Source organism: Oncorhynchus mykiss, chromosome 19 (genome assembly GCF_013265735.2).
Source record: "Oncorhynchus mykiss isolate Arlee chromosome 19, USDA_OmykA_1.1, whole genome shotgun sequence".
Classification (NCBI taxonomy): Eukaryota; Metazoa; Chordata; class Actinopteri; order Salmoniformes; family Salmonidae; genus Oncorhynchus; species Oncorhynchus mykiss.
Window position 1 is genome coordinate 16,794,912 of NC_048583.1, and position 25,685 is coordinate 16,820,596.

The window sequence follows — 25,685 nt, forward strand, 5'->3', positions numbered from 1 at the left end:
TGATGAGCTGTGTTGCTTTTACGCCAAACATAACGTCTTGCATTGTTGCCAAAAAGTTCAATTTTGGTTTCATCTGACCAGAGCACCTTCTTCCACATGTTTGGTGTGTCTCCCAGGTGGCTTGTGGCAAACTTTAAACAACACTTTTTATGGATATCTTTAAGAAATGGCTTTCTTCTTGCCACTCTTCCATAAAGGCCAGATTTGTGCAATATACGACTGATTGTTGTCCTATGGACAGAGTCTCCCACCTCAGCTGTAGATCTCTGCAGTTCATCCAGAGTGATCATGGGCCTCTTGGCTGCATCTCTGATCAGTCTTCTCCTTGTATGAGCTGAAAGTTTAGAGGGACGGCCAGGTCTTGGTAGATTTGCAGTGGTCTGATACTCCTTCCATTTCAATATTATCGCTTGCACAGTGCTCCTTGGGATGTTTAAAGCTTGGGAAATCTTTTTGTATCCAAATCCGTCTTTAAACTTCTTCACAACAGTATCTCGGACCTGCCTGGTGTGTTCCTTGTTCTTCATGATGCTCTCTGCGCTTTTAACGGACCTCTGAGACTATCACAGTGCAGGTGCATTTATACGGAGACTTGATTACACACAGGTGGATTGTATTTATCATCATTAGTCATTTAGGTCAACATTGGATCATTCAGAGATCCTCATTGAATTTCTAGAGAGAGTTTGCTGCACTGAAAGTAAAGGGGCTGAATAATTTTGTATGCCCAATTTTTCAGTTTTTGATTTGTTAAAAAAGTTTGAAATATCCTATAAATGTCGTTCCACTTCATGATTGTGTCCCACTTGTTGTTGATTCTTCACAAAAAAATACAGTTCTATATCTTTATGTTTGAAGCCTGAAATGTGGCAAAAGGTCGCAAAGTTCAAGGGGGCCGAATACTTTCGCAATGCACTGTATATTCTGCACTCAATACCATCTACTGTATCTTATCTTGCCTATGCCGCTCTGTACCATCACTCATTCGTATATCTTCATGTACATATTCTTTATCCCCTTACACTTGTGTCTAAGGTAGTAGTTTTGGAATTGTTAGCTAGATTACTAGTTGGTTATTACTGCATTGTCGGAACTAGAAGCACAAGCATTTCGCTACACTCGCATTAACATCTGCTAACCATGTGTATGTGACAAATAAAATTTGATTAGATTTTTTTCTGGCCACTCTTCCATAAAGCCAAGCTCCGTGGAGTGTACAGCTTAAAGTGGTCCTATGGACAGATACTCCAATCTTCGCTGTGGAGCTTTGCAACTCCTTCAGGGTTATCTTTGGTCTCTTTGTTGCCTCTCTGATTAATGCCCTCCTTGCCTGGTCCGTGAGTTTTGGTGGGCGGCCCTCTCTTGGCAGGTTTGTTTTGGTGCCATATTCTTTCAATTTTTTAAAAATGGATTTAATGGTGCTCCGTGGAATGTTCAACGTTTCGGATATTTTTCATAACCCAACTCTGATCTGTACTTCTTCACAACTTTGTCCCTGACCTGTTTGGAGAGCTCCTTGGTCTTCATAGTGCCGCTTGCTTGGTGGTGCCCCTTGCTTAGTGGTGTTGCAGACTCTGGGGCCTTTCAGAACAGGTGTGTGTGTATATACTGAGATCATGTGACAGATCATGTGACCCTTAGATTGCACACAGGTGGACTTTATTTAACGAATTATGTGACTTCTGAAGGTAATTGGTTGCACCAGATCTTATTTAGGGGCTTCATAGCAAAGGGGGTGAATACATATGCACGCACCACTTTTCCGTTTTAGATTTAGTAGAATTCTTTGAAACAAGTAATTTTTTTCATCTTCACTTCACCAATTTGGACTATTTTACATGAAATCCAAATAAAAATCCATTTAAATTACAGGTTGTAATGCAACAAAATAGGAAAAACGCCATGGGGTACAAATACTTTTGCAAGGCACTGTAAATGTTCTATTTAATCCTGTAACACAACAACATGTGGAAAAAATCAAGTGGTGTGAACTGAATACTTTCTGAAGGCACTGTAGGTATACTGAGAAGACACGGGGTGGGGGGGTTGGGTAGGACAGAGTCAATGATAGGCTATAGGTTATAGGCATCCTTGAAGAGGTGTGTTTTTAGGATGTTTTTGAAGGAGATGACTGAGTCTGCATGTTGTATGTTTGGGGTGTGTGCATTCCAGAGCCTGGTGCAGAGCAGTTGAAGGTTCAGGCAACTATGGTGGAGAGGCGGCAGGTAGTCGTCGGTTAAGAGAATTGGGCTGGTTACCGAAAATGTCGCTGGTTACAATCCTTGAGCAGACTAGATAAAAAAAATCTGTCAATGTACCCTAATTGCTCCAGTATCGCCGTCAATAATGGCTGATCCCTGCCCGTGACACTCTCCCAGGGTGTCTGAGGGCGTTGGGAAATTAAAAAAACACACATTTCCATTTCACACTGGTTAACCACTAATACATGCAGTGAAACAGGACAAATATAAGCACCCTCTATTTGACCTGTGCATGGGGGGGGGGGGGGTGACATGGAAAGAGGAGGAGCAGAGGGGGCACGTGCTGGGTGAAGGTCAGAGAGGTAGGTGGGTGCCGGGTTGTGGGGGGCTTTGTAGATGAGGAGGAGTACCTTAGAAGTTAATACGGGATTGCACAGGGAGCCAGTGTAGATTGATGAGGATTGGTATAATGTGATCGGTTGATCTGGGTGAGGATTCTAGCAGTAGAGTTCTGGACCAGTTGAAGTCTGTTGGTGAGTTTGGGAGGGAGAGTGTTGCAATAGTCGAAACGGGAAGTGACGAGGGCATGGATGAGGGTTTCGATCCAAAGTGACCCCAAGGCTTTTGACTTGTGTTGACAGAGGGACCGTAAAAACTATCTATGGTGATGCTGAGGTTGTACTGGGCATTGTAAGTAGGTGTTGGTGAATGTCATGGATTTTCAGGAACTTGTTGCACTGTTTGGGGGAGGAGTCTGCAGGGAAGTTGTCAGGAGACTGAAGTAGGCGGTTCACTGTGGAGAAGATAACTTTTGGGTTGTTTTTAAACAGAGTTGATGTCGGAGTAGTAAAATGTTCTTGCAGCTGAGAGGGCGTTTTAACAGGTGATCTTTGTATGTTTGAGAATTAACTACTAGACCAGTCCCCTTGCTTTTAACTGGCGTAGCTCGGGGGTGTACCAGGGAGCAGTGTGGGTGAAGGAGACTGAGCGGGTTTTGAGGGGAGCGAGGGTATCCAGGGAAAAAGGCAGTCATTGTAGTTAGTGATGAGGTCAGCAGGGGACTGGGAGTAAGAACTGGGGTATGTATTAATAAGGCTCATGAGATCAGTGGGGTTTGTCACCATACTCATTCTTTCCTCAGTTCACCTCATCCAGTTCCCTAATACATCCAAAACCAACAGAACTACAAACAAACAAACTATTACTACATGTCACTATACTCTATACATGGGCCGTGTGCATTTTCTGCTGGTGTATCCTGAGGTAGCTCCTCTCTGAGAACCTCTTCCTGCAGTGAGTATAGGCAAACATTCTCCCGTATAGACCTTAAGATGCATCTTCAGATGGTACTGGTGGGAGAACCTCTTCTCACACTGGGGCAGCTGTAGGATTTATCCCCTGTGTGGACCCTCTGGTGCCGCTTCAGGTGGTGCTGGTGGGAAAACCGCTTCTCACACTGGGGGCAGCTGTAGGTTTTCTCCCCTGTGTGGACCCTCTGGTGCCTCTTCAGGTTGAACGAGCGGGAGAAACTGGCATGGCACAGGTGGCAGCCAAACGATTTCTCCCCCGTGTGCATCCTCTGGTCGAGCTGCACCTGTTTGGGGAAATTGAAGGCTTTCCCACAAAATGAATACGAAAACCGCTTCTCCTTGCCACCGGATCTACTGACAGCGTCACTACTACTGTCATTTGTCAATGGGCTTGTGTAGCCATTTAGTGTTGAGGCACTGGCATTGTCTGAGTTCTGGTTTAACATTAGGAGAGTGTGAGGAGGATGAAGGCCAGGGAGTGTCTGTGTTGTCGCAGGGTCCATGTTCCAGTTGATAGATCCTATAGAAGGCAGGCTGAAGGCAGCACCTGTTAGGGGGTTAACCTGAGGCGCCATCAGTCTCTCTGAATCACAATTATAGGAGCAGGACGGAGCATCGCTAGCCGCATCTGCGTCTGTTTTCTCCTGCCGCATAGGAACACCTCCCCGTCCCTGCAGACCAAATCTACGCCTCACCCTGGTCTCAGCCAGTCTGTTGTCATGGAGACTAAATTCAGACGTGGTTTTGTGTTCGACTGTCTGTTTCTGGTTAACAGTGTTGTTCCCCAGCCCAGAGTTGAGGACGCTGTCCCATCCACTGACCTCCACTATGTTGTCCCGCGGGCCCTTAGCTGCATCCGTCTGGGTCTGTGAATCCAAGATGGCCGCCCAGTCTCCTCTGTCATCCTCCAGCCAACCACCTGCAGAAAAATAAACATGGCAGAGAACTCTAAATATGGAGTTTTTTTCTCTCAATTATCTGGTCAAGTTCATACATATAATGTGTTTTTGTATGTAAACATAGGTTGTATTGATTTAATTTTATGAAAGACAAAATCATAGCCAGGTGCATCACTATTCCAATTGAAGATCTATTACTGTATGTAGGCTATATGTATTTCTCCCTTACCTTGCTCCCCCATCTTTAGACCACTCAGCAGGTCAATGCTCTCTGGTTCGTCTTCTATTGTCTCCTCTTTGACCAGCAGCAGATCAGGCTTCCCATCCTCCATGTCTACTGACTGTAAGAGATACAGAGTGAGAGGATGTTGGATCAAGAATGAGGGATTGCTATGAGTATTATGCAAACATGTTAGTTGATTTGATTACTTGAAACGCTTTAATGGTTTGATAATTTAAAGGCATGGTCCCACACTTAAGACAAAATGAATCAAGACCTGGGCCCGTATCCACAAAGCATCTAAGTGTAAGAGTGCTGATCTAGGATAAGGTCCCCACCTGCCTATATAGTTTTATTCATTAGGATCTAAAAGGCTAAACTGATCCTAGATCAGCACTCCTGCAATGAGGGGCTCTGTGGATACAGGCCCTGACCTAATACCATTCAGACAGAAGTTCACAGTGGGCTCACCTCAGTGAGACTGTGTGTGGTCCTGTGCTGCTCAGCTGGTTCCTCTGTGGGTTCAGGAGGAGGTATAGTCTGGTTGTCCTCCATGACCATGGTCCCCTCAGGGTTGCCCAGACTCTCCTCACACCCCTCCTCCTTCACCAGCAGCACCTCTGGACCCTCCTCCTGGAAGAGACAGGTGATACAGATTACACAAACATACTGTATACTCCCTCAGGTATGTACACACAGATTAAACATGGAGTGTTTACCCATCCTCACTACGTTTGAGTCCTATACTGTAGTTACAGAATGATTTCATTGTTTTTAAACCCATCATGGTGGACATACAGTCAGCAATGATAAGTCAAAAGTCATCATCAGACAAGCCTGACTAAACTATTTTGTCGTGTACAGTAGATGTTTGTTTGTGTGGGTATGTGAAGGTATATTTAAGTTTATATTGGTTATAAAGCGCTGTCGTGTTTATGCAGAATAGGGTGAGATCAGTTTTAAATACACCATATGAAAACCACACATACACATGTCTCAACAAAAAATGTGCATGAACTTGATAAACTGCAGGGGGTGTGGTATATGGAGGGGGTGGTATATGATCACTATACTATGGCTAAGGGCTGTTCTTATGTACGACGCAACGCGGAATGCTAGGACACAGCCCTTAGCCGTGGTATATTGGCCATTTATCACAAACCCCCGAGGTGCCTTATTGCTATTATAAACTGGTTACCAACGTAATTAGAACAGTAAAAATACATGTTTTGTCATAACAAATGGTATACCATGGCTTTCAGCCAATCAGCATTCAGGGCTCGAAACCACCCAGTTTATAATAGGCTATAGGAAGTGCATGCTCGGAGAAGCACAGGGAAAAGTTACACGTCAAACTTCGTTCCTGAGTTTTTTGCGCTGCTGAGATGGTGAAAATAAAACGAGGCTGCACTGCATTACACACTGCAATTGATATTCCAATCATGAGCCCTGCCCTGCTCTTGCTGATGTAAACATGCTTGTGCTGTCTAACTAATGGCTGTGCTGTGTATGGTGGCACTTTGGGAGGCAAGTCAAAGGCTTCTTCCGATGTTGTTGTATTTGTCCAAAAAATGCAATATACTGTACATGTGGAGGGACTGTTAAAGGGTGGACCAAGTGCTATAGTAGGAGTTGACTGTACTGATAGTGACACCGTTGTCTATGGTGATAGTTAAGTGTGGAGCGGACCGTACTGATAAATGCATAGATCTGAATAACGTGACACAACAGATGACAAATTAAAATAATGCTGTTGAACCACCAAATCTGAAACAAATTGTATGAGGGTGGCAGGGATGTTGGGGAGGATCAGAAAGTTAAGAATCACCCCATTTTTTACAAAAAAAATTTGTTCTTAAATACATTTTTAGATTATCATGCTATTTCAATGGCGAAACATTTGACTTCCAATTTTGGGAGGAAGTTGCCAAAAACTTTGCAATGGCAAATTGGAAAACCCACTGTCATTAAACGCAGTGTCAAATGGTAGGAATATGTGTTACAATAAGAGGTCATATTTAGACATTCTATTGCTCGTGACAACAAGGTGAAATTGAACAAAATGGTACAGAGAATGTATATGGGGCTCAGCTACAAAACCTATTGCCTGTAGAGAGTTTAAATGAGGGAATGTCAACTGCTCAGAGAAGACCCTCAGACTGCCAACTTAATATGCAAAATGGACACACTTTTGAGGATAAAGATGCATCCAAGAGTGTCAGAGGTGCATACTACCACTTAGAGACAGAAAGTTGTGGTAGAGGTTTATCAGATGAGGAAATCATATAGTGGAGGGCACCAATATCTATAGTTGTATATAATATCGATTTGAGCGAGGCATTTTGTGATATTGGTTTATTCTTCCTTTTAACCTACACTATTCTCTAAAAAGGCATACATGACTGTTCCTGCATGAACAAAGCCCTGACTGCTTAGCATACTTCAAAAAACTAACAATAAAACAAAAACCGGTTGCTTAGCCTACTTAATTATCTGCTGATGGACCGTCAATTGTGGATGGGCTTCTCATTGTATTCAATCTGGTTAGGTAGGTTTATACCACCAGAACACACCTGGCCACATAGGCAAGCCACAAGCAGTTGTCTGGACTTTGAACAATCACAGTTTCAAAGTATTTTCTATGAACCAATATCAATATCCTAATAAAAACATTTCCATTTCAGGGGTTCCCATCACTAATTCAGTGGATTTATTCTGAGGGATCGCAACAAATGAATGTATCATAACGTGTGTAAAATTCATTGTCTCTGCCGAAACATTTTATGAAATGGGGGACTGAAATTATTGAATGTATCCTAGAGTGTGTTTGACCATGATTTTTAAATGGTACACATCTGATACAATTGGTGACTGTAGTGACTGTGTACCTATAGCCTGGTTGATGTTCATTACATTTAAATTGTAAATGAATTAGTTTTTGTTTAGACAACAGAAATTAGCCTTGTGTTGTTTTTTTTGTGCTGATATTTTAGTGTGTATATAGGTTTGTACTCCCAACCCCATGTTTACCTCTGCACATAGAATAGTTTCTTTCTCTATAAGCCAATATGTAATGTGTAGGCCTACAGTGTATTGCATTGCGACCAATGGAGTGGGTGGAGTAAAAGGTGTTGCTGTGCATATAGACCTCAGTCCCCCATGAAATAACTCCATATATAGATTCTGTTTTAAAATCCATATTTAATGTCACCTAAATATGTAGAAATATGAATCACTGTTAATGTTCAGACAATTATTTTTCATTTCATGAATAAATACAGGTTGACACTTCGACATGGAGGACTTTTATTTTGAAAAATGGGGAGATTCCGTGACCCGGAAGTACTCAGCAGTCTTATGGCTCGGGGGGGTAGAGCATTTTGGTCCTAGACTTGGTGCTCCGGTACCACTTGCCGTACAGTAGCAGAGAAAACAGTCTGACCTGGGTGACTAGAGTCTCTGACAATTTTGTGGGCTTTCTTCTGGCACCGCCTATTATATAGGTCCTGGATTGCAGAAAGCTTGGCCCCAGCGATGTAAAGTTTGTTGGTGATGTGGACACCAAGGAACTTGAAACTCTCGACCTGCTCCACTACAGCCCCGTTGATGTGAATGGGGGCCTGTTCGGCCCGCCTTTTCCTGTAGTCCACAATCAGCTCCTTTTGTCTTGCTCACATTGAGGTTGTTGTCCTGGCACCACACTGCCAGTTCTCTGACCTCCTCCCTATAGGCTGTCTCTTCCTTGTCGGTGATCAGGCCTACCACTGTTGTGTCGTCAGCAAACTTAATGGTGGTGTTGGAGTCGTGTTTGGCCACACAGTCGTGGGTGAACAGGGAGTACAGGAGGGGACTAAACACCCCTGAGGGGCCCCAGTGTTGAGGATCAGCGTGGCAGACGTGTTTTGCCTACCCTTACTACCTGGGGGCGGCCCATCAGGAAGTCCAGGATCCAGTTGCAGAGGGAGGTGTTTAGTCCCAGGGTGATGAGCTTAATGGGCACTGGTGTTGAATGCTGAGCTGTAGTCAATGAACAGCATTCTCACATAGGTGTTCCTTTTGTTCAGTTGGGAAAGGGCAGTGTGGAGTGCAATTGAGATTGCGTCATCTGTGGATCTGTTGGGGCGGTTTGAGAATTGGAGTGGGTCTAGGGTATCCAGGAGGATGCTGTTGATGTGAGCCGTGACCAGCCTTTCAAAGCACTTCATGGCTACCGATGTGACTGCTACGGGGCAGTAATCATTTAGCCAGGTTACCTTCGCTTCCTTGGGCACAGGGACTATGGTGGTATGCTTGAAACATGTAGGTATTACAGAGTCAGGGAGAGGTTGAAAATGTCAGTGAAGACACTTGCCAGTTTGTCCGCGCATGCTTGGAGTACACATCCTGGTAATCCATCTGGCCCCCTGCGGCTTTGTGAATGTTGACCTGTTTAAAGGTCTTGCTCACATCGGCTACCAAGAGCGTTGTCACACAGTCATCAAGAACAGGTGGTGTTCTCGTGCATGCTTCAGTATTGCTTACCTCGAAGCGAGCATAAAAGGCATTTAGCTCGTCTGGTAGGCTCGCGTCACTGGGCAGCTCGCGTCTGGGTTTCCCTTTGTAGTCAGTAATAGTTTGCAAGCCCTGCCACATCCGACAAGCGTCAGAGCCGGGGTAATAGGATTCAATCTTAATCCTGTATTGATGCTTTGCTTGTTTGATGGGTCGTCTGAGGGCATAGCGGGATTTCTTATAAGCGTCCGGATTAGTGTCCCGCTCCTTGAAAGCGGCAGCTCTAGCTTTTAGCTAGATGCGGATGTTGCCTGTAATCCATGGCTTCTGGTTGGGATATGTACGTACGGTCACCGTGGGGATGATGCACTTATTGATGAAGCCGATGACTCAGGTGGTGGTACTGTATACTCCCCAATGCCATTGGATGAATCCCAGAACAAATTCCAGTCTGTGCTAGCAAAACAGTCCTGTAGTGTAGCATCTACGTAATCTGACCACTTTGAGCAAGTCACGGGTACTTCCTGCTTTAGTTTTTGCTTGTAAGTAAGAATCAGGAGGATATAATTATGGTCAGATTTGCCAAATGGAGGGCGAGGGAGAGTTTTTTTATGGATCTCTGTGTGTGGAGTAAATGTGGTCTATTGTTTTTTTTCCTCTGGTTGCACATGTGACTTGCTGGTAAAAATGTGGCAAAATGGATTTAAGTTTGCCTGCATTAAAGTCCCCGGCCGCTAGGAGCACCGCTTCTGCGTGAGCATTTTCTTGTTTGCTTATGGCCTTCTAGAGTTGGTTGAGTGCGGTCTTCGTGCCAGCATAGGTCTGTGGTGGTAAATAGATGGCTACGAATAATATAGATGAGAACTCTCTTGGTAGATAGTGTGGTCTACAGCTTATCATTGGGTACTCTACCTCAGGCGAGCAATACCTCAAGATTTCTTTAATATTACACATTGCGCACCAGCTGTTATGGACAAAAAGACACACACACCCATCCCTCGTCTTACCAGACATCTTCTCTGTTCTTACAACAGCTTTTCTGTTCTGCCGGTGCATGGAAAATCCGGCCAGCTCTATATTATCTGTGACGTCGTTCAGCCACGACTCGGTGAAACTTAAGATATTACTGTTCTTAATAATTAATGTGCCATTGGTAGGGTAATCGTAGGTCATCAATTTTATTTTCCAATGATTGCATGTTAGCAAGTAGAATGGATGGCAGTGGGAGTTTACTCGCTCGCTTAAGAATTCTCAGAAGGCAGCCCGATCTGCGTCCTCTTTTCCTCCGTCTTTTCTTCACGCAAAAGACTGGGATTTGGGCCAGTTCCCGGGAGAGCAGTATGTCCTTCTCGTTGGACTCGTTAAAGGAAAAAGCTTCTTCCAGTTCGTGGTGAGTAATCGCTGTTCTGATGTCCAGAAGTTATTTCCATTCATAAGAGATGGTAGCAGCAACATTATGTACAAAATAAGTTTCAAAAATAAGTTAAACAACACAAAAAAACTAGCACAATTGGTCAGGAGCATGTAAAACGTCAGCCATCCTCTTCAGCGCCATCTTTAACAAGCTCCCCTATGGCAGATAAATTAGGATGTACATGTAAGCAAATGAAAAGCTATGCGTAGCCTTTCTGAAATAAACGGGCCAAATTTGATGTACTGTAACTTTTAATGTTACACTACAGTGCCTTTCAAAAGTATTCACCTGCCTTTGAATTTTTCCTATATTGTTTCATTATAAAATGGAAAGAATATGGCACCACAACAAACCTGCCAAGAGAGAGCCGCCCACCAAAGACTCACGGACCAGGCAAGGAGGGCATTAAGGCAACAAAGAGACCAAAGATAACCCTGAAGGAGCTGCAAAGCTCCATAGCAGAGATTGGAGTATCTGTCCATAGGACCACCTTAAGCCGTACACTCCACAGAGCTGGGCTGTACAGAAGAGTGGCCAGAAAAAAGCCATTGAATAAAAAAAATATATAATATGTTGGCCAAAAGGCATTTGGGAGACTCTCCAAACATATGGAAGAAGGTACTCTGGTCAGATGAGACCAAAATTGAGCTTTTTGGCCATCAAGGAAAACGCTATGTCTGGCACAAACCCAACACCTCTCATCACCTTGAACACCATCCCTGTCAATGTTTTTCCATCGGCAGGGACTGGGAAACTGGTCTGAATAGAAGAAATGATAAATGGTGCTAAATGCATGGAAATTCTTGAGGGAAACCTGTTTCAGTCTTCCAGAGATTTGAGACTGGGACAGAGGTTGACCTTCCAGCAGGACAATAACCCTAAGCATACTACTAAAGCAACACTCAAGTGGTTAAGGGGAAACATTTAAATGTATTGGAATGGCCTAGTCAAAGCCCAGACCTCAATCCAATTGATAATCTGTGGTATGACTTAAAGATTGTTGTACATCAGCGGAACCCATCCAACTTGAAGGAGCTGGAGCAATTTTGCCTTGAAGAATGGGCAAAAATCCCAGTAGCTAGATGTGCCAAGCTTTCGAGACATACGCCAAGAGACTTGCAGCTGTAATTGCTGCAAAAGGTGGCTCTACAAAGTATTGACTTTGGGGGGGTGAATAGTTATGCACGCTCAAGTTTTCATTTTTTTTCTATTTCTTGTTTATTTCACAAAACATATTTTGCATCTTCAACGAGGTAGGCATGTTGTGTAAATCGAATTATATAAACCCCCCCAAAATATATTTTAACTCCAGGTTGTAAGGCAATAAAATAGGAAGAATGCCACGGGGGGTGAATACTTTCACAAGCCACTGTATGACACCAACCTCAATCACGATAACATGCTGGGTTGAGGTTCCACTCCCCTCATCAACAGCTAAGGGTTGGTCATCTCTCCACGTATTGTGTCCTGCCGGCTTCGCAAAGCTCCTGTGGTCTCCAGTGAGATGTCCTTCACCTGAGAAAATTATTGGGGGAAAAGGGGTGCTTAAGTTTGGTACTGTCAATACACAACACTATATGGTACACTATCACTATTGACACTGTCTAACAATTGGCAAGGATAAGGTTACACTTCTCATAACTTCTTAATATACTATTGATTGATTGACTGTTCCATGCATCACATTCTTTTGGAGTATGATAATTCAACATTCAGTTTATCAATAATCTACTTTATGATCTTGTCTTTGTGGAATAATAATTTGTGCTTAATTGGTCTGCCTAGTAAAACAAAGGTAAAATAAAGTTGTGCAAGACGGGGTTGGTATTGTATACTATCCAAAAACTGTCAAAGACCCAATTCTGGACAACACATCTGAACACATACGCAGAGGAGAACGGGGCGATAGGCCCCGCAGCATCCGCATTCTAAAAAAAATGTACCCCTTGCCGTTCCTCTGTATCGGTCGAGGATCTTGACACCACTGGGACGACTGGCGAGGGCGCGCTCTCGGATTGTCCTCTCTGCGCGCTCCCGTGCCACCTTCAGTTCCATTAGCTGTAGTTTCCTCCTCAATGCCCTGTTTTCTTTCTGGCTTTGAGTTATTTCCAAACGAAACACTGCATAGTCGTCGTCTACGAGTTTACAGATATCTGCCACGGCTGAATTCGCTAGCACCTCAATGATGGAGGCTATTTGAGTGTGGAAAACCATACAGTTAGCCATTGTTGCGTTTAGCTAACGTTAGCAACTAGCTAGCTAGCGATACCTAAATAACGTCTATCAACCAAGTCCTGTCTCCAACGCGAATTAAATACAACATTGGGTAAGTATGTGATGCTGTGCAGTTAAATTAGTCATATTTTTAGTTCCATCGTGTTAATAAACATCTAAATAACAACAATAAAAACGCTGACGTGGAAGTTGTTCTTTGTCATTGTTTACTTCCGTTTACACTCTTCTTCTTGTGCGTTTCCAGCAGACTAGTCGCTGTATTGCTGCCTTTCTCAGGTCAGAGTAAGAATTACACATTTAAATACACTACATTATCAAAAGTATGTGGACACCTGCTCATCGAACATCTCATTCCAAAACCTTGGGCATTAATATGGAGTTGGTCCCCCATCGCAGCAATAATAGCCCCCACTCTTCTGGGAAGGCTTTCCACTAGATGTTGTAACATTACTGCGGGGAATAGCTTCCATTCAGACGCAAGTGCATTAGTGAAGTCAGGCACTGATGTTTGCTGATTAGGACTCCAATTCATCCCAAAGGTGTTCGATGGGGTTGAGGTCAGGGCTCATTCAAGTTCTTCCACATCGATCTCATCGAACCATTTCTGTATCGACCTCGCTTTGTGCATGGGGACATTGTCATGCTGAAACAGCAAATGGCTTTCCCCAAACTGTTGCCACAAAGTTGGACGCACAGAATCGTCCAGAATGTTGCTGCAGCTTTAAGATTTCCCTTCACTGGAACTAAGGGGCCTAGCCCGAACCGTGAAAAACAGGCCCAGACCATTATTCCTTCTCCACCAAATTTTCCAGGTGGCCCTATGCATTGGGGCAAGTAGGTAGCATTCTATTGGCATCCGCCAAACCCAGATTCATCCATCAGACTGCCAGATGGTGGATTGTGATTCATCACTCCAGAGAACGCGTTTCTAATATTTCAGAGTTCAATGGCAGCGAGCTTTTCACCACTCCAGCCGATGCTTGGTAATCTTAGGCTTGTGTGCGGCTGCTCGGCTATGGTAACCAATTTCATGAAGCTCTCGCCGTACAGCTCTTGTGCTGACGTTGCTTCCAGTGGAAGTTTGGAACTCGGTAGTGAGTGTTGCAACTGAGGACAGACGATGTTTACTTACTACGTGCTTCAGCACGCTGCGCTCTCGTTCTGTGAGCTTGTGTGGCCTACCACTTCGCAGCAGAGCCATTGTGGCTCCTAGAAGTTACATTTGACAATAACATCACTTACATTTGCCTCGGGCAGCTCTAGCAGGGAAGACATTTTACAAACTGACTTGTTGGAAAGGTGGCATTATATGACTGTGTCACGTTGAAAGTCACTGAGTTCTTCAGTAAGGCCCTCCTACTACCAATGTTTGTCTATGGAGATTGCGTAGCTGTGTGCTCGATTTTATACATACTTTTGTATACATAGTGTATGTCAAAGATTTAAAGTGGGGACTCTTGCTTCGCAAGCCTTACTAATAAACCATCCTTAATACTGTAGAAGCAGTGTTGTGCTAATTATAACAATTTGTAAATATTACACTTGTCTTTCATCTTTTGTTATTCACAGCCGATACAGATACTGTATCTATGAACATTTTGTCTGGTGGTGCTGGGGCTACCTTGCCAAGCATGTCAGTCAAATTACCTTCCTTGATGGTGTCCTAGTATCATACAGGCATAGCCTATCAACTAGCTATAAACAAAACATAGCTACTTACCAACAACACCGCAGTCTCGGGTTTGACGGTTGACAGCCCAAGTAGAAGCTAGTTGGATAATAATCCAGCTATTCCAGATGGCGCGGACAGACATGGCAGCGCTACTTCTAGCTCCGAAGCAACTTTGCAGTATTTTTTTTGTTCGCTTCCTGGGTATATTACGCTCATGTTCAGTCTCTGGACAATAAAGTAGACAAGCTCAGGGCGAGAATCTCCTTCCAGAGAGACATCAGGGACTGTAGCATACTCTGTATCATGGAATCATGGCTCTCTAGGGATATACTGTCCCTGTCCATACAGCCAGTTTGGTTCTCAGTTCATCGTGCAGACAGGAATAAAGAACTCTCTGGGAAGAAGAAAGGTGGTGGTGTATGTTTAATGATGAACTACTCATGGTGTGATTGTGATAATACAGTAACTCAAGTCCTTTTGTTCACCCGACCTAGAATACCTCACAATCAAATGCAGACAGGGGTTATCTCCCAAGAGAATTCTTGGGATTATTCCGTTATAGTCACAGCTGTGTATATTCCCCCTCAAGCCGAAACCACGAGACGGCCCTCAAGGAACTACACTGGACTTTATGCAAACTTTAAACCACATATCCTGAGGCCTCATTTGTTGAAGCTGGGGATTTTAACAAAGCACATTTGAGGAAAATGCTACCGAAGTTCTATCAATACATTGACTGTAGTACTCGCTTAGGAAAAACAGTAGACCACTGCTACTTTCCTTTTCGAGATGCCTACAAGGTCCTCACCTGCCCTCCTTCTGCAAATCAGATCACGACTCCATTTTGCTACTCTCTTCCTTTAGGCAGAAACTCAAACAGGAAGTACCTGTGCTAAGGTCTATTCAATGCTGGTCTGACCAATCAGAATCCATGCTTCAAGATTGTTTTGATCAAGCGGACTGGGATATGTTCCGGGTCGCCTCTGAGAACAACAATGATATATACACGGACATGGTGACTGAATTCATCAGGAATCGATAGGGGATGTTGTTCCGACGGTGACTATTAAAACCTACCCAAATCAGAAACCGTGGATAGATGGCAGCATTCACGCCAAACTGAAAGCGCAAACCTGGTACGGCAACTGCACCACCCGTAACTGCAGGGCTCTCCAGAGGGTGGTGTGGTCTGCCCAACGCATCACCGGAGGCACACTGTCTGCCCTCCAGGCCACCTACAGCACCCGATGTCACAGGAAGGCCAAAAAAGATCATCAAGGACATCAACCACCTGAGCTACGGCCTGTTCACCCCGCTACCATCCAGAAGGCGAGGTCAGTACAGGTGCATCAAAGCTGGGACCGAGAGACTGGAAAAACATGTTCTATCTCAAGGCCATCAGACTGTTAAACAGCCATCACTAGCCATCTAACACCCGGTTACTCAACCCTGCACCTTAGAGGCTGCTGCCCTATGTACATATACATGGAATCACTGGCCAAGTTAATAATAGAACACTAGTCACTTTAATGATGTTTACATACTGCTTTACTCATCTCCATATGTACATACTGTATCCTAGTCAATGCCACTCCATCATTGCTCATCCTAATATTTATATATTTTCTTAATTCCATTCTTTTACTTTTAGATTTGTGTATTGTTACTACTGCACTGTTGGAGCTCGGAACACAAGCATTTCGCTACACCCGTAATAATAACTGCTAAATATGTTTGTGACCAATACAATTTTATTTGAAATCTATATCCTGGCCATCTGCCCAAGGTTGTTGAACAACTTTTATGGAAGCCCACTTTCACTCCTATTTGCAGAGCGAAATGTGCGTGCGCTGCAGACTTAACAACAAATGCCCACATGGTTGGGGGCGGACCACAGCTGGGGGTGTGTTGTCTCTGGGCAATTAAGCATCAGTAGATAATCCATACCCAGCCCTCCAACAAGCTCACTCACTCTGTTTTGGACAAGACTAACTTTACACTTTGTAGTCAATTCTGACACTAGAATTAATGTTTGACTTGTATTGATGCGACATGGGCCATTTAAAGCCGGAGATGTTGGTTCTAAGGGGCAGTTGACCATGAACAAATCACCTACTCTGTAACATGGACTCACTTGGTGAAATAATAGGGGTTGACATGATTTTTAAATGACTCCACCTTCCGCTGTCCCCAATTCATACAACATCTGCAAGGTCCCTGAGTCAAATAAAGCACATATTAAACTACAAAGAACAGGGAGCTTTTATAAAGCCTCATAAAGAAGGGCAGTGATTGGTAGATGGGTAACAATAACAAATCAGACATCGAATATCTATTTAAGCATGCTGAAGTTAATTTCCTTACAAAAAAATATTTCAGTTTTGAAACTACAGTAAAAGTTAAATAACTGCAGTTGACTGGTATTTTGGACACAGTAATTGCAGAATTACTGTTAATTATAAGTTATACTGCACTCTAACTGCAGTTACCTTGCAAAAATTACTGCAGTAAAAAAATATTTTGGATGCAGTATTTGCAGTATTCTGCAGTTATACTGCACTCTGACTGCAATCTTTTTTTCATAAGGGTTAAGCTGTGGATGATGTATTAAACCACTCAGACACATAAAAGATGCAGTCGTCATTCTGAACTGAGCTGCAGGACAGGAAGTAAACTGCTCATTGGGACATTGGTGATTTTAAAACGGCTACAGAGTTCAATGGCTGTGATGGGAGAACTGAGGATGGATCAACAACATTGTAGTGACTCCACAATATTGACCTAAACGACAGAGTGAAAAGAATACAAATACACAGAAAAAAAATATTCCAAAACATTCCTGTATTCAACAAGGCACTAAAGTAATTGTACTTTTTTTGGTTGCTTAAATTCAAAGCCTTATGTTTGGGGCAAATCCAACACATCACTGAGTAACCGCCTCATTTTCAAGCATGGTGGTGGCTCTAAACATGGTCTGGGTATGCTGGAACTCTGCAAAACTGGGGAGTTTTTCAGTATAAAAAGAAACGGGATGGAGCAAAGCACAGGAAAAATCCTTGAGGAAAACCTGCTTCTATCTGCTTTACACCAGACACTGAGAGAGCAATTCACCTTTCAGGCGGGACAATAACCTACAAGGCCAAATCTACATTGGAGTTGCTTACCAAGAAGACAGGGTATGTTCCTGAGTGGCCAAGTTACAGTTTTGAATTAAATCTGGGGGTGAATACTTAGCTAATCAAGGTATTCGTTTTTATTTTTCATTCATCTTTCAAAAATGTTGGAATCTTTCTTCCACTTTGACATTGTAGATCATTGACTAAAAATGACAAGTCAATCCATTTTAATCATACTTTATTACAAAATTTGAAGAAATCCCAGGGTGGTGAATAAGTCTTAATGAAAAGTCCCATTATATGTTTATTAAATATAAACAAGTTTTAAATACACCATTACAACAAAAAATCTGCATGAACTTGATACTGCATTCATTTTCTCAAGTGTTTTGGGAAAAAAATTAAATAGTTGAATGGAAATAATTAAATAGGCATTTATGAACATTATATATCTTCCACAGTAGAAACACAATTATTTAACAGACCTTTTAGGCTTATGCCTTATATATCACACAATGTCTGGATGCAATATTCTACCCAGGAATATTCAACACTGAAATCTGTTACTCTTGTTATTCCAAATTCATTTGTGGATCTTTTCTGATGGCAACAATGAAAATTAATCTTTGTCTATAATGCAGGGCTTGATCTAAACCTCAGAAGCTATCGAGTGGAATGTTTACTTTCTATGTTAGAGTTGAATGGTGTTTTTGCTGGTGTGTCCTGAGGTAGCTCCTCTCTGAGAACCTTTTCCCGCAGTGTGTACAGGCGAATGGCCTTTCTCCAGTGTGGACCTTCAGATGCATCTTCAGCTGGTCTTGGCGGGAGAACCTCTTCTCACACTGGGGGCAGCTGTAGGGTTTCTCCCCAGTGTGGACCCTCTGGTGCCTCTTCAGGTGGTGCTGGTGGGAGAACCTCTTCTCACACTGGGTACAGCTGAAGGATTTCTCCCCTGTGTGGACCCTCTGGTGACTCTCCACCTTCTGGAGGCAGCTAAAGCCTTTGTGACAGAACTTGCAGAGGAACCGTTTCTCTTTTGTATTGCCTGATGTTGCTCCCCCTCTCTGAGCCTGGGCTCTAGCCCTGTCATTTGAGTTCAGTACCTGATCAAAAAGAATGCGGCCGTGTGAATCAGAAGGCCCCATTGACGTGGACACTGGATCGCGATCCCTGAACGCGTGTAAAGGGGAGTGGGTTGCGACATTTGGATTTGTCTCTAAGCTTTCCCTGTAGTCTAAGTAGTCACTGGTGTTGCCCTGCGAGTGTCCTATGTGAGTTTCGTTTGCATTCCATGTCAGAGGAGTGTCGTCCTCCACTTTCACAATCATGTCATCTAAGACTATAACCTCCCCTTTCTTATTTAGGCACCGTTCAGAGTATACACTACTACTGTACCGGTTCCAGTCCCCTCTCATTGGATTAGTCTGTGTATCTAAGTCCACAGATATATCACTAGGTATCATCTCGGTCTCTGTAGCGTATGAACAGGACGGATCATTGCCAGTCTGTAACGCGTCACCTGTGTCCTGATGTGATAGAACTGTCCTCGGGCTCGGGTTACCGTAAAGTAAATACTCTGAGCGGGGAGCAGGAGGACAGCCCAGTCGCCCCAGCCCCGTTAAAGTCTCGGTGTCTGTCTCTGACTTGAGTACGGCGGTCGGCGTTCCACTGACCTCCGTGCTGCTGTGTCGGGTCCTGGGTTGCACTGGGGCAGTGGTTGGGTCATCCATGGCTACAGGGGGCACTCCAGTCTGGATGTCTCTGCTGGGCTGTGGGTCCACCTCTCCTTCACACCTCTCCAGCTTGACCTCAGGGCCATCAGCCTCTGCATCTGCAGACTGCAAAGGAGAGAGGGTTACTACCAGTACATGAGTAGAATTTGATAAATATGTTGTAAGTCTCACAAGCTTGCAATTGGCAGATAAATTAGGATGTACATGTAAGCAAGTGAATAGCTGAGGGAAGCCTTTGAAATAAATGGGCCACATCTGATTTACAAAGTAACTGTAATTTGTAATGCAACACTATTACACTAACCTCTATCATGATAATGTGCTGGGTTGAGGGTCCACTCCCCTCACCAATAGTGATTGGTTGGTCATCTCTCCATGTATTGTGTCCTGCTGGCTTCACAGAGATCCTGTGGCCTCCAGTGAGATGTCCTTCACCTGAGAGAGTGATTGAGGATAAAGAGGAGGTTATGTTTGCTACTGTCAATGCTCAACGCTATATTGTACACTATTGACAGTTTGGACACTATTTATTTATCTCTGTATTATGTTCATGCATCACTTTGTTGTCATTGAGTAAATAATAGGAAATGCAGTTAATCAAGAATATGGTTAGAATATGATATTGTGTCTTAGCGAAAGATATTTAAGTAATCAGGAGAATTATTGCATACTAGCCAAAAAACTGACCATGGCCCAATTAACACATCTGAACACATGTGCAGAGGAGAACATGGTGACAGGCGCTGAGCTATATATTTTTCAGCTAAATGTACCTCTTGCCATTCCTCTGTATCGGTCCAGGATATTGACACTACTCGTAGTCGTACTACCTGGGACGACGCGTCCTCGCGTCATTGTCCTCTCTGCGCGCTCCCGTGCCTCCTTCAGTTCCAGTAGCTGAAGTTTCCTCCGCAATGTCCTGTTTTCTTTCTGGCTTTGAGTTATTTCTAAACGAAACACTGCATAGTCGTCGTCTACGAGTTTACAAATGTCTGCCACGGCTGCATTCGCCAGCACCTCCATGATGGAGGCTATTTGAGTGTGAAAAACCATACAGTTAGCCATTATTAGCTAACGTTAACAGCTAGCTAGCGTTACTTATATAAAACCTCTAATTTATGTCCTGTTTCCAACGCGAATTAAACACTACCTGGGGTAAGTATGTGGTGCTGTGCCGTTAAATGAGTCATATGTTGGTTATAGGGTGTTAATAAACGTCTAAATACAACAATAAAATGCTAACTTTGAAATGATTGTTAACTTCCGTTTACTTTCTTTTTGTTTGGTTTTCCGGGAGACTACGTCTTCAGTAAATTTAATTCCGGTTGGCATCCAATATTACCGTTACATTACCGCCATCAGCTGGACTGGAGTATAATTGGGAAAAGTTCAAACCCTGCCAACTAACCCAACATTCATTAAAAACCCACCCCCCATTCTGCTATGTTGATCCTATCTGATAATACACCATGCCAACAGCCTGGGAGGACAGAACACTACCATTCAACACACCATATAACTCTTCCGTAGTAATTTCTCGTAATCCCAAGAACTTCTCTGCAGCTGCCACCACAACACCTATTGTCTGTGATTTACATTCCATTCCTGCGGTACAGTTGATAACCATGGCAATGAACACTAAAAAAGCCAACCTTACTGAAGCATGTTTCATTTGTAGGCCTATCACTCTACTGACAAAAGTCTACTACTCAACTGGAGCCTCTTGGGATCCTTGACCCATCTTCACTGCCTCCGCATACGACATCTTCTGACTAGATGCTTTGTTGCGTATTGCTGCCCTTCACAGGTCAGTGTGAATCGCACATTTTGTTCACAGAAAAGGGGAATAGGAAAAAAGAAATTGCACCTCCATCTAACCCTTCATATACACCACTATCCCCAACAAACCCACCATTCCTTCCCACTACTTTGGCCCTGACGAATATGGAAGCCCTTCTCAAATTTCCTGTATTTCTTCTGCGCCTAAAATCTGACACCTAAAAACGTCCCTGCTGCTGCTACTAAAAAATCTATCTTCTGGGATTTCCATTCCATCTGTGCGGTACAATTAATGACCATAGCAATAAACACCAAGAAGACAACCTTACTAAAGCCTAAACTATTCAAGTCACTCTGTACTGGCCTACTACTCACAGGGATCCTCTCAGGATCTCTCACCCATAGCGCTCCATCTTCTACTTTCCTCAATGCCTCAGCATATGACACTTTCCGCTCTGCTCTCACCCTGTCTCACTCGCACAGGACATTTCTGATCCCCAGCAACATGGCCACCCCCACAATTGACACACAGCTTTTCACACCAAAACTACACACTCTTTTGTCCCACTGTAGGGGGTTTGGAACAAACGCTCTCACTGGATAACTTACATATCCTAACATTACTCTATCAGGTAATAGCTCTGTATCAAAACTCAAAAGTACCGACAGGGTCACTTCAGTCTTGCGTTCTCCACCGGGTCTGCGTCACACCAAACGGTGCCCCCTTTTACACTGAAGAGAGGATCTTATTGGTTGGGATCATAGCTCAAAGCGTGTGGTCGTTCCATTTGATTTCAATGACTTTTTTGATTTGATGCCAACTTTCTATACATATTTGCACATTGTAGAAGTGGTCAAGAAAGTGACTTTTTGGGTCTGATTGCCAAAACATTTAGGAGATAGAGGTGCTTAAAGTTGATCCATTTTGCACCATTAGACATCCTGCGCACTGACGTCAGTTCAACGTCTAGTTTTGATTTACATTTGGTTGAATTAAATGTAAAATCAATAAAAAATTTAACTGGATTTAGGTTAAAAGTTATTCATTTGTATGACTTTTTAAAATAAATTATAAAATAGTTTGACAACCCTGTTTGTAAGCTCTTAAATTCTATCAAACTCAACTGTTTATCTTTCCCAGTGATGAAGACATGGATGTCTCATGGTATGGTGGGGTATGCAAATTGGGTAAACTTTGAGCACCTCTATCTCCTAAATGTTTTGGAATTCAGGTCTAAAAATGCACTTTCTGACCTCTTCTACCATGGGCAGATATGTATAAAGGGGTGTGGTCAAAAGTGATTAAAATCAGATGGAACGACCCGAGAATGACTATTCCATCTACATTACCTCAGTGTGGTAAATATTAAACTCTCCTTGTTCTAGCCTAGGTTTACTGTTTCTCTAAAAACATTTACTCAAGCCTGTTTCAAATGACAAGTTAACAAAGGGTAATGAGGGGTATGTGGTTAATTACCCTCTTACCCCGAGACACATGATAACTATATGTCAGATAAAGAATGGTTCCCAGATATCCCCTGTGTAAAACTCAAACCACACTGCTTTCTCCCCATTGTGGACACTCCTATGTCTGGTAAGGTTACTCAGGAAAGAGAAGCTCTTGTAACATACTTTGCACTTGAAAGGCCTCTCCTTGGTGTGAACGGTCTGGTGCTTGGCCACATTGTTTCCTGCTCTGTTCATCGTGGATACTGTGGTGTTTGTATCATAGGAACAGGAGGGTCTGTCTCTATCAGCCCCAGGCCCTGTATCATCCCTGCACTGAGACTGAAGAGAAGGGTCTGGGCTGCAGACTGGATCCCTGACTGGAGCCCCTGTCTCTCTGATGACCACCAGGACTGAGGTTGTTCTGTCCACCGGTTGTGTTCTGTGTGGTGGTGGAGTCTCTGTCCCTTGTGGTTTGATTCTTGTTCCGACTTGGGAAATAAGAGTGACAGCTCCTGATCCAGGGTTCTGATCCGGGGCTAGGGTTTGTGACCAGCTGCTTCAGATGTCCAGTCTCTCCCACCAGCAACACCAGATATCAGCAGGTCCTCATGGACTGCAGACTGTAAACACAAATTGTACAGAAGAACATAAAGGTTTATATAAGAAACTCTTTTAATAATGTTAGTAATAATATGTGTTTTTGTATGTAAAGATCAGCTGTATTGATAAAAAATGTTGAATGAAGAAAATTATGGGAAAAAAACAATAGCCAGGTGCATCACTATTCCCATTGAAGATCTATTACTGTATGTAGGCTATATGTATTTCACCCTTAACTTTCTCTCCCATCTTTAGTTGACTCAGCAAATCAATGCTCTCTGGTCCATCTTCTATTGTCTCTTCTTTGACTAGCAGCATATCAGGCTTCCCATCCTCCATGTCTACTGACTGTAAGAGATACAGAGTGAGAGGATGTTGGATCAAGAAATCTGATATCATTTAAAAAAAAATTGGTCATATACACATGGTTAGCAGATGTTATTGTGAGTGTAGCGAAATGCTTGTGCTTCTAGATCTGACAATGCAGTAATATCTAACAAGTCATCTAACAATTCCTCAACAACTACCTAATACACACAAATCTAAAGGGATGGAATAAGAATATGTACACCTAAATATATGGAGCACCCTGCTATGGAGCATCTTCTGATTGGGCAATGAGGGATTGTGATGAGTATTATGCAAGCATGTTAGTTGATTTGATTAGTTGACACTCTTTAATACTTTGATAATTCAAAGGCATGGTCCCACACCTCTCCTCCTCTGAGAGACTTTGTGGATACGGGCCCTGATCTAATACCATACAGACAGTAGTTCACAGTGGGCTCACCTCAGTGAGATTGTGTGTGGTTCTGTGCTGCTCAACTGGTTCCTTTGTGGATTCAGGAGGTGTAGTCTGGTTGTCCTCAATGACCATGGTCCCCCCAGGGTTCCCCAGACCCTCCTCACACCCCCCCCCCCTCTATTAGCAGCACCTCTGGACCCTCCCCCTCCTGGAAGAGAGATGATACAGACATCCACTCCCTCAGGTACGTACACACAGATAATAAACACACTTTCAACATGGAGTGTTTATAGGGTGTGATGTTTACTGAATGGAGTCTCAATGAAAGTCTCATTTTGTGTTTATTAACCCTTTTACACGGCCGACAGTGCCTTCAGAAAGTATTCATACCACTTGACTTTTTCCACATGTTGTGTTACAGCCTGAATGCAAAATGTGTCAAATTTAGATGTTTAAGTCATTGGCCTACATACAAATATCCCATAATGTCAAAGTGGAATTATGTTTTTAGAAATTCTTAGAAATTTCTAAAAAACAAAAAGCTGAAATATCTTGAGTCAATAAGTATTCAACCACGTTGTTATGGCAAGCCTAAATAAGTTCAGGAGTAAGAATTTGCTGAACAAGTCTTATAAGTTGCATGTGTAATAATATCAACATGAAATCAACATGATTTGAATGACTACCTCATCTCAGTACCCTACAGGTTTTCCAATGCCTCGCAAAGAAGGGCAACTATTGGTAGATGGGTAAAAAAAAAAAAAGACATTGAATATCCCTTTGAACATGGTGAATTTATTAAATGACACTTTGGATGGTGTATAAATACACCCAGTCACTACAACAATACAGGCGTCCTTTTGATATACTGAGGATGGATGAACAACATTGTAGTTACTCCACAGTCCAAACCTATTTGACAGAGTGAAAAGAAGGAAGCCTGTAAAGAATAAAACATTTTTCCTAAACATGCATCCTGTTTGCAACAAGGCACTAAAGTAATACTGCAAAAAAATGTGGCAAAGCAATTTACTTTTTGTCCTGAATACAAAGTGTTATGTGTTATGAGTACCACTCTCTATATTTTCAAGCATAATGGTGGCTGCATCATGTTATGGGCATCCTTGTCATCGCTAAGGACTGGGGAATTTTTCAGGATAAAAAATAAACTAAGCTAAGCACTGGCAAGTGGCTGCTTTCCACCAGATACTGGGATATTAATTCACCTTTCAACAGGACAACAACCTAAAGCATATTGGCAAATCTACACTGGAGTTCCTTACCAAAAAGACAGTGAATGTTCCTGAGTGCCAGAGTTACAGTTGACTCAAATCTACTTTAAAATCTATGACAAGACCTGAAAATGCTCGTCTAGCAATGATCAACAACCAATTTGACAGAGCTTCAAAAATCTTGAAAATAATACATGTGCAAATGTTGCACAGTCCAGGTGTGGAAAACTCTCAGAAACTTACACAGAAAAACTCAACGCTGTAATCACTGCTTGCTTCTACAAAGTATTGACTCAGGTTTGTGAATACTTATGTAATGTAGATATGTCTGTATTTCATTTTTAATACATTTGCTAACATTTCGGAAAACATGTTTTCACTTTGTCATTATGGGGTATTGTGTGTAGATGGGTGAGCAATTTTTAAAAATTTAATCAATTTTGATTTCAGGCTGTAACACAAAATGTGGAATAAGTCAAGGGGTATGAATACTTTCCGAAGGCACTGTATAAGGATATGGATACATTTAAATGTTTCTTACAGAAGAAATATGAAATGCACGGTGGGCAAATGAAAGGGAACAGTTTTG

General features: G+C 42.9%; 1 protein-coding gene, 1 long non-coding RNA gene and 1 pseudogene across 5 annotated transcripts in view; 1 reads left to right on the plus strand and 2 right to left on the minus strand.

The window, feature by feature from the left end:
- Nucleotides 1-20,428, minus strand: part of LOC110498480 (zinc finger protein 184-like) — a 350,017-nt gene extending 329,589 nt beyond the window's left edge. For 2 of the 3 annotated variants that reach the window (XM_036953760.1, XM_036953757.1), the window contains exons 1-2: nt 20,065-20,382; nt 19,596-19,726 (exon numbers count right to left, since the gene is read on the minus strand). In XM_036953760.1, the coding sequence (XP_036809655.1) occupies nt 19,596-19,726; nt 20,065-20,356 (423 nt within the window). In that variant the 5' untranslated portion in view covers nt 20,357-20,382. Of the gene's footprint in view, nt 1-17,779; nt 19,397-19,595; nt 19,727-20,064 lie in introns of those variants that run through there. The other variant, XM_036953759.1, reaches the window with a different exon arrangement.
- Nucleotides 1,943-13,007, minus strand: LOC110498523 (annotated as a pseudogene).
- On the plus strand, nt 20,311-23,207 carry LOC118941345. Of its 2 annotated transcripts, none has more exons than XR_005037589.1 (3): nt 20,311-20,446; nt 20,970-21,098; nt 22,803-23,206. It is a non-coding gene; the product is annotated as an uncharacterized LOC118941345 (long non-coding RNA). The 2 variants fall into 2 exon arrangements; XR_005037588.1 differs by lacking the exon at nt 20,311-20,446 and adding an exon at nt 20,507-20,600 and having other exon boundaries at nt 22,803-23,207.
- The last annotated feature ends 2,478 nt before the right edge of the window (nt 23,208-25,685 follow it).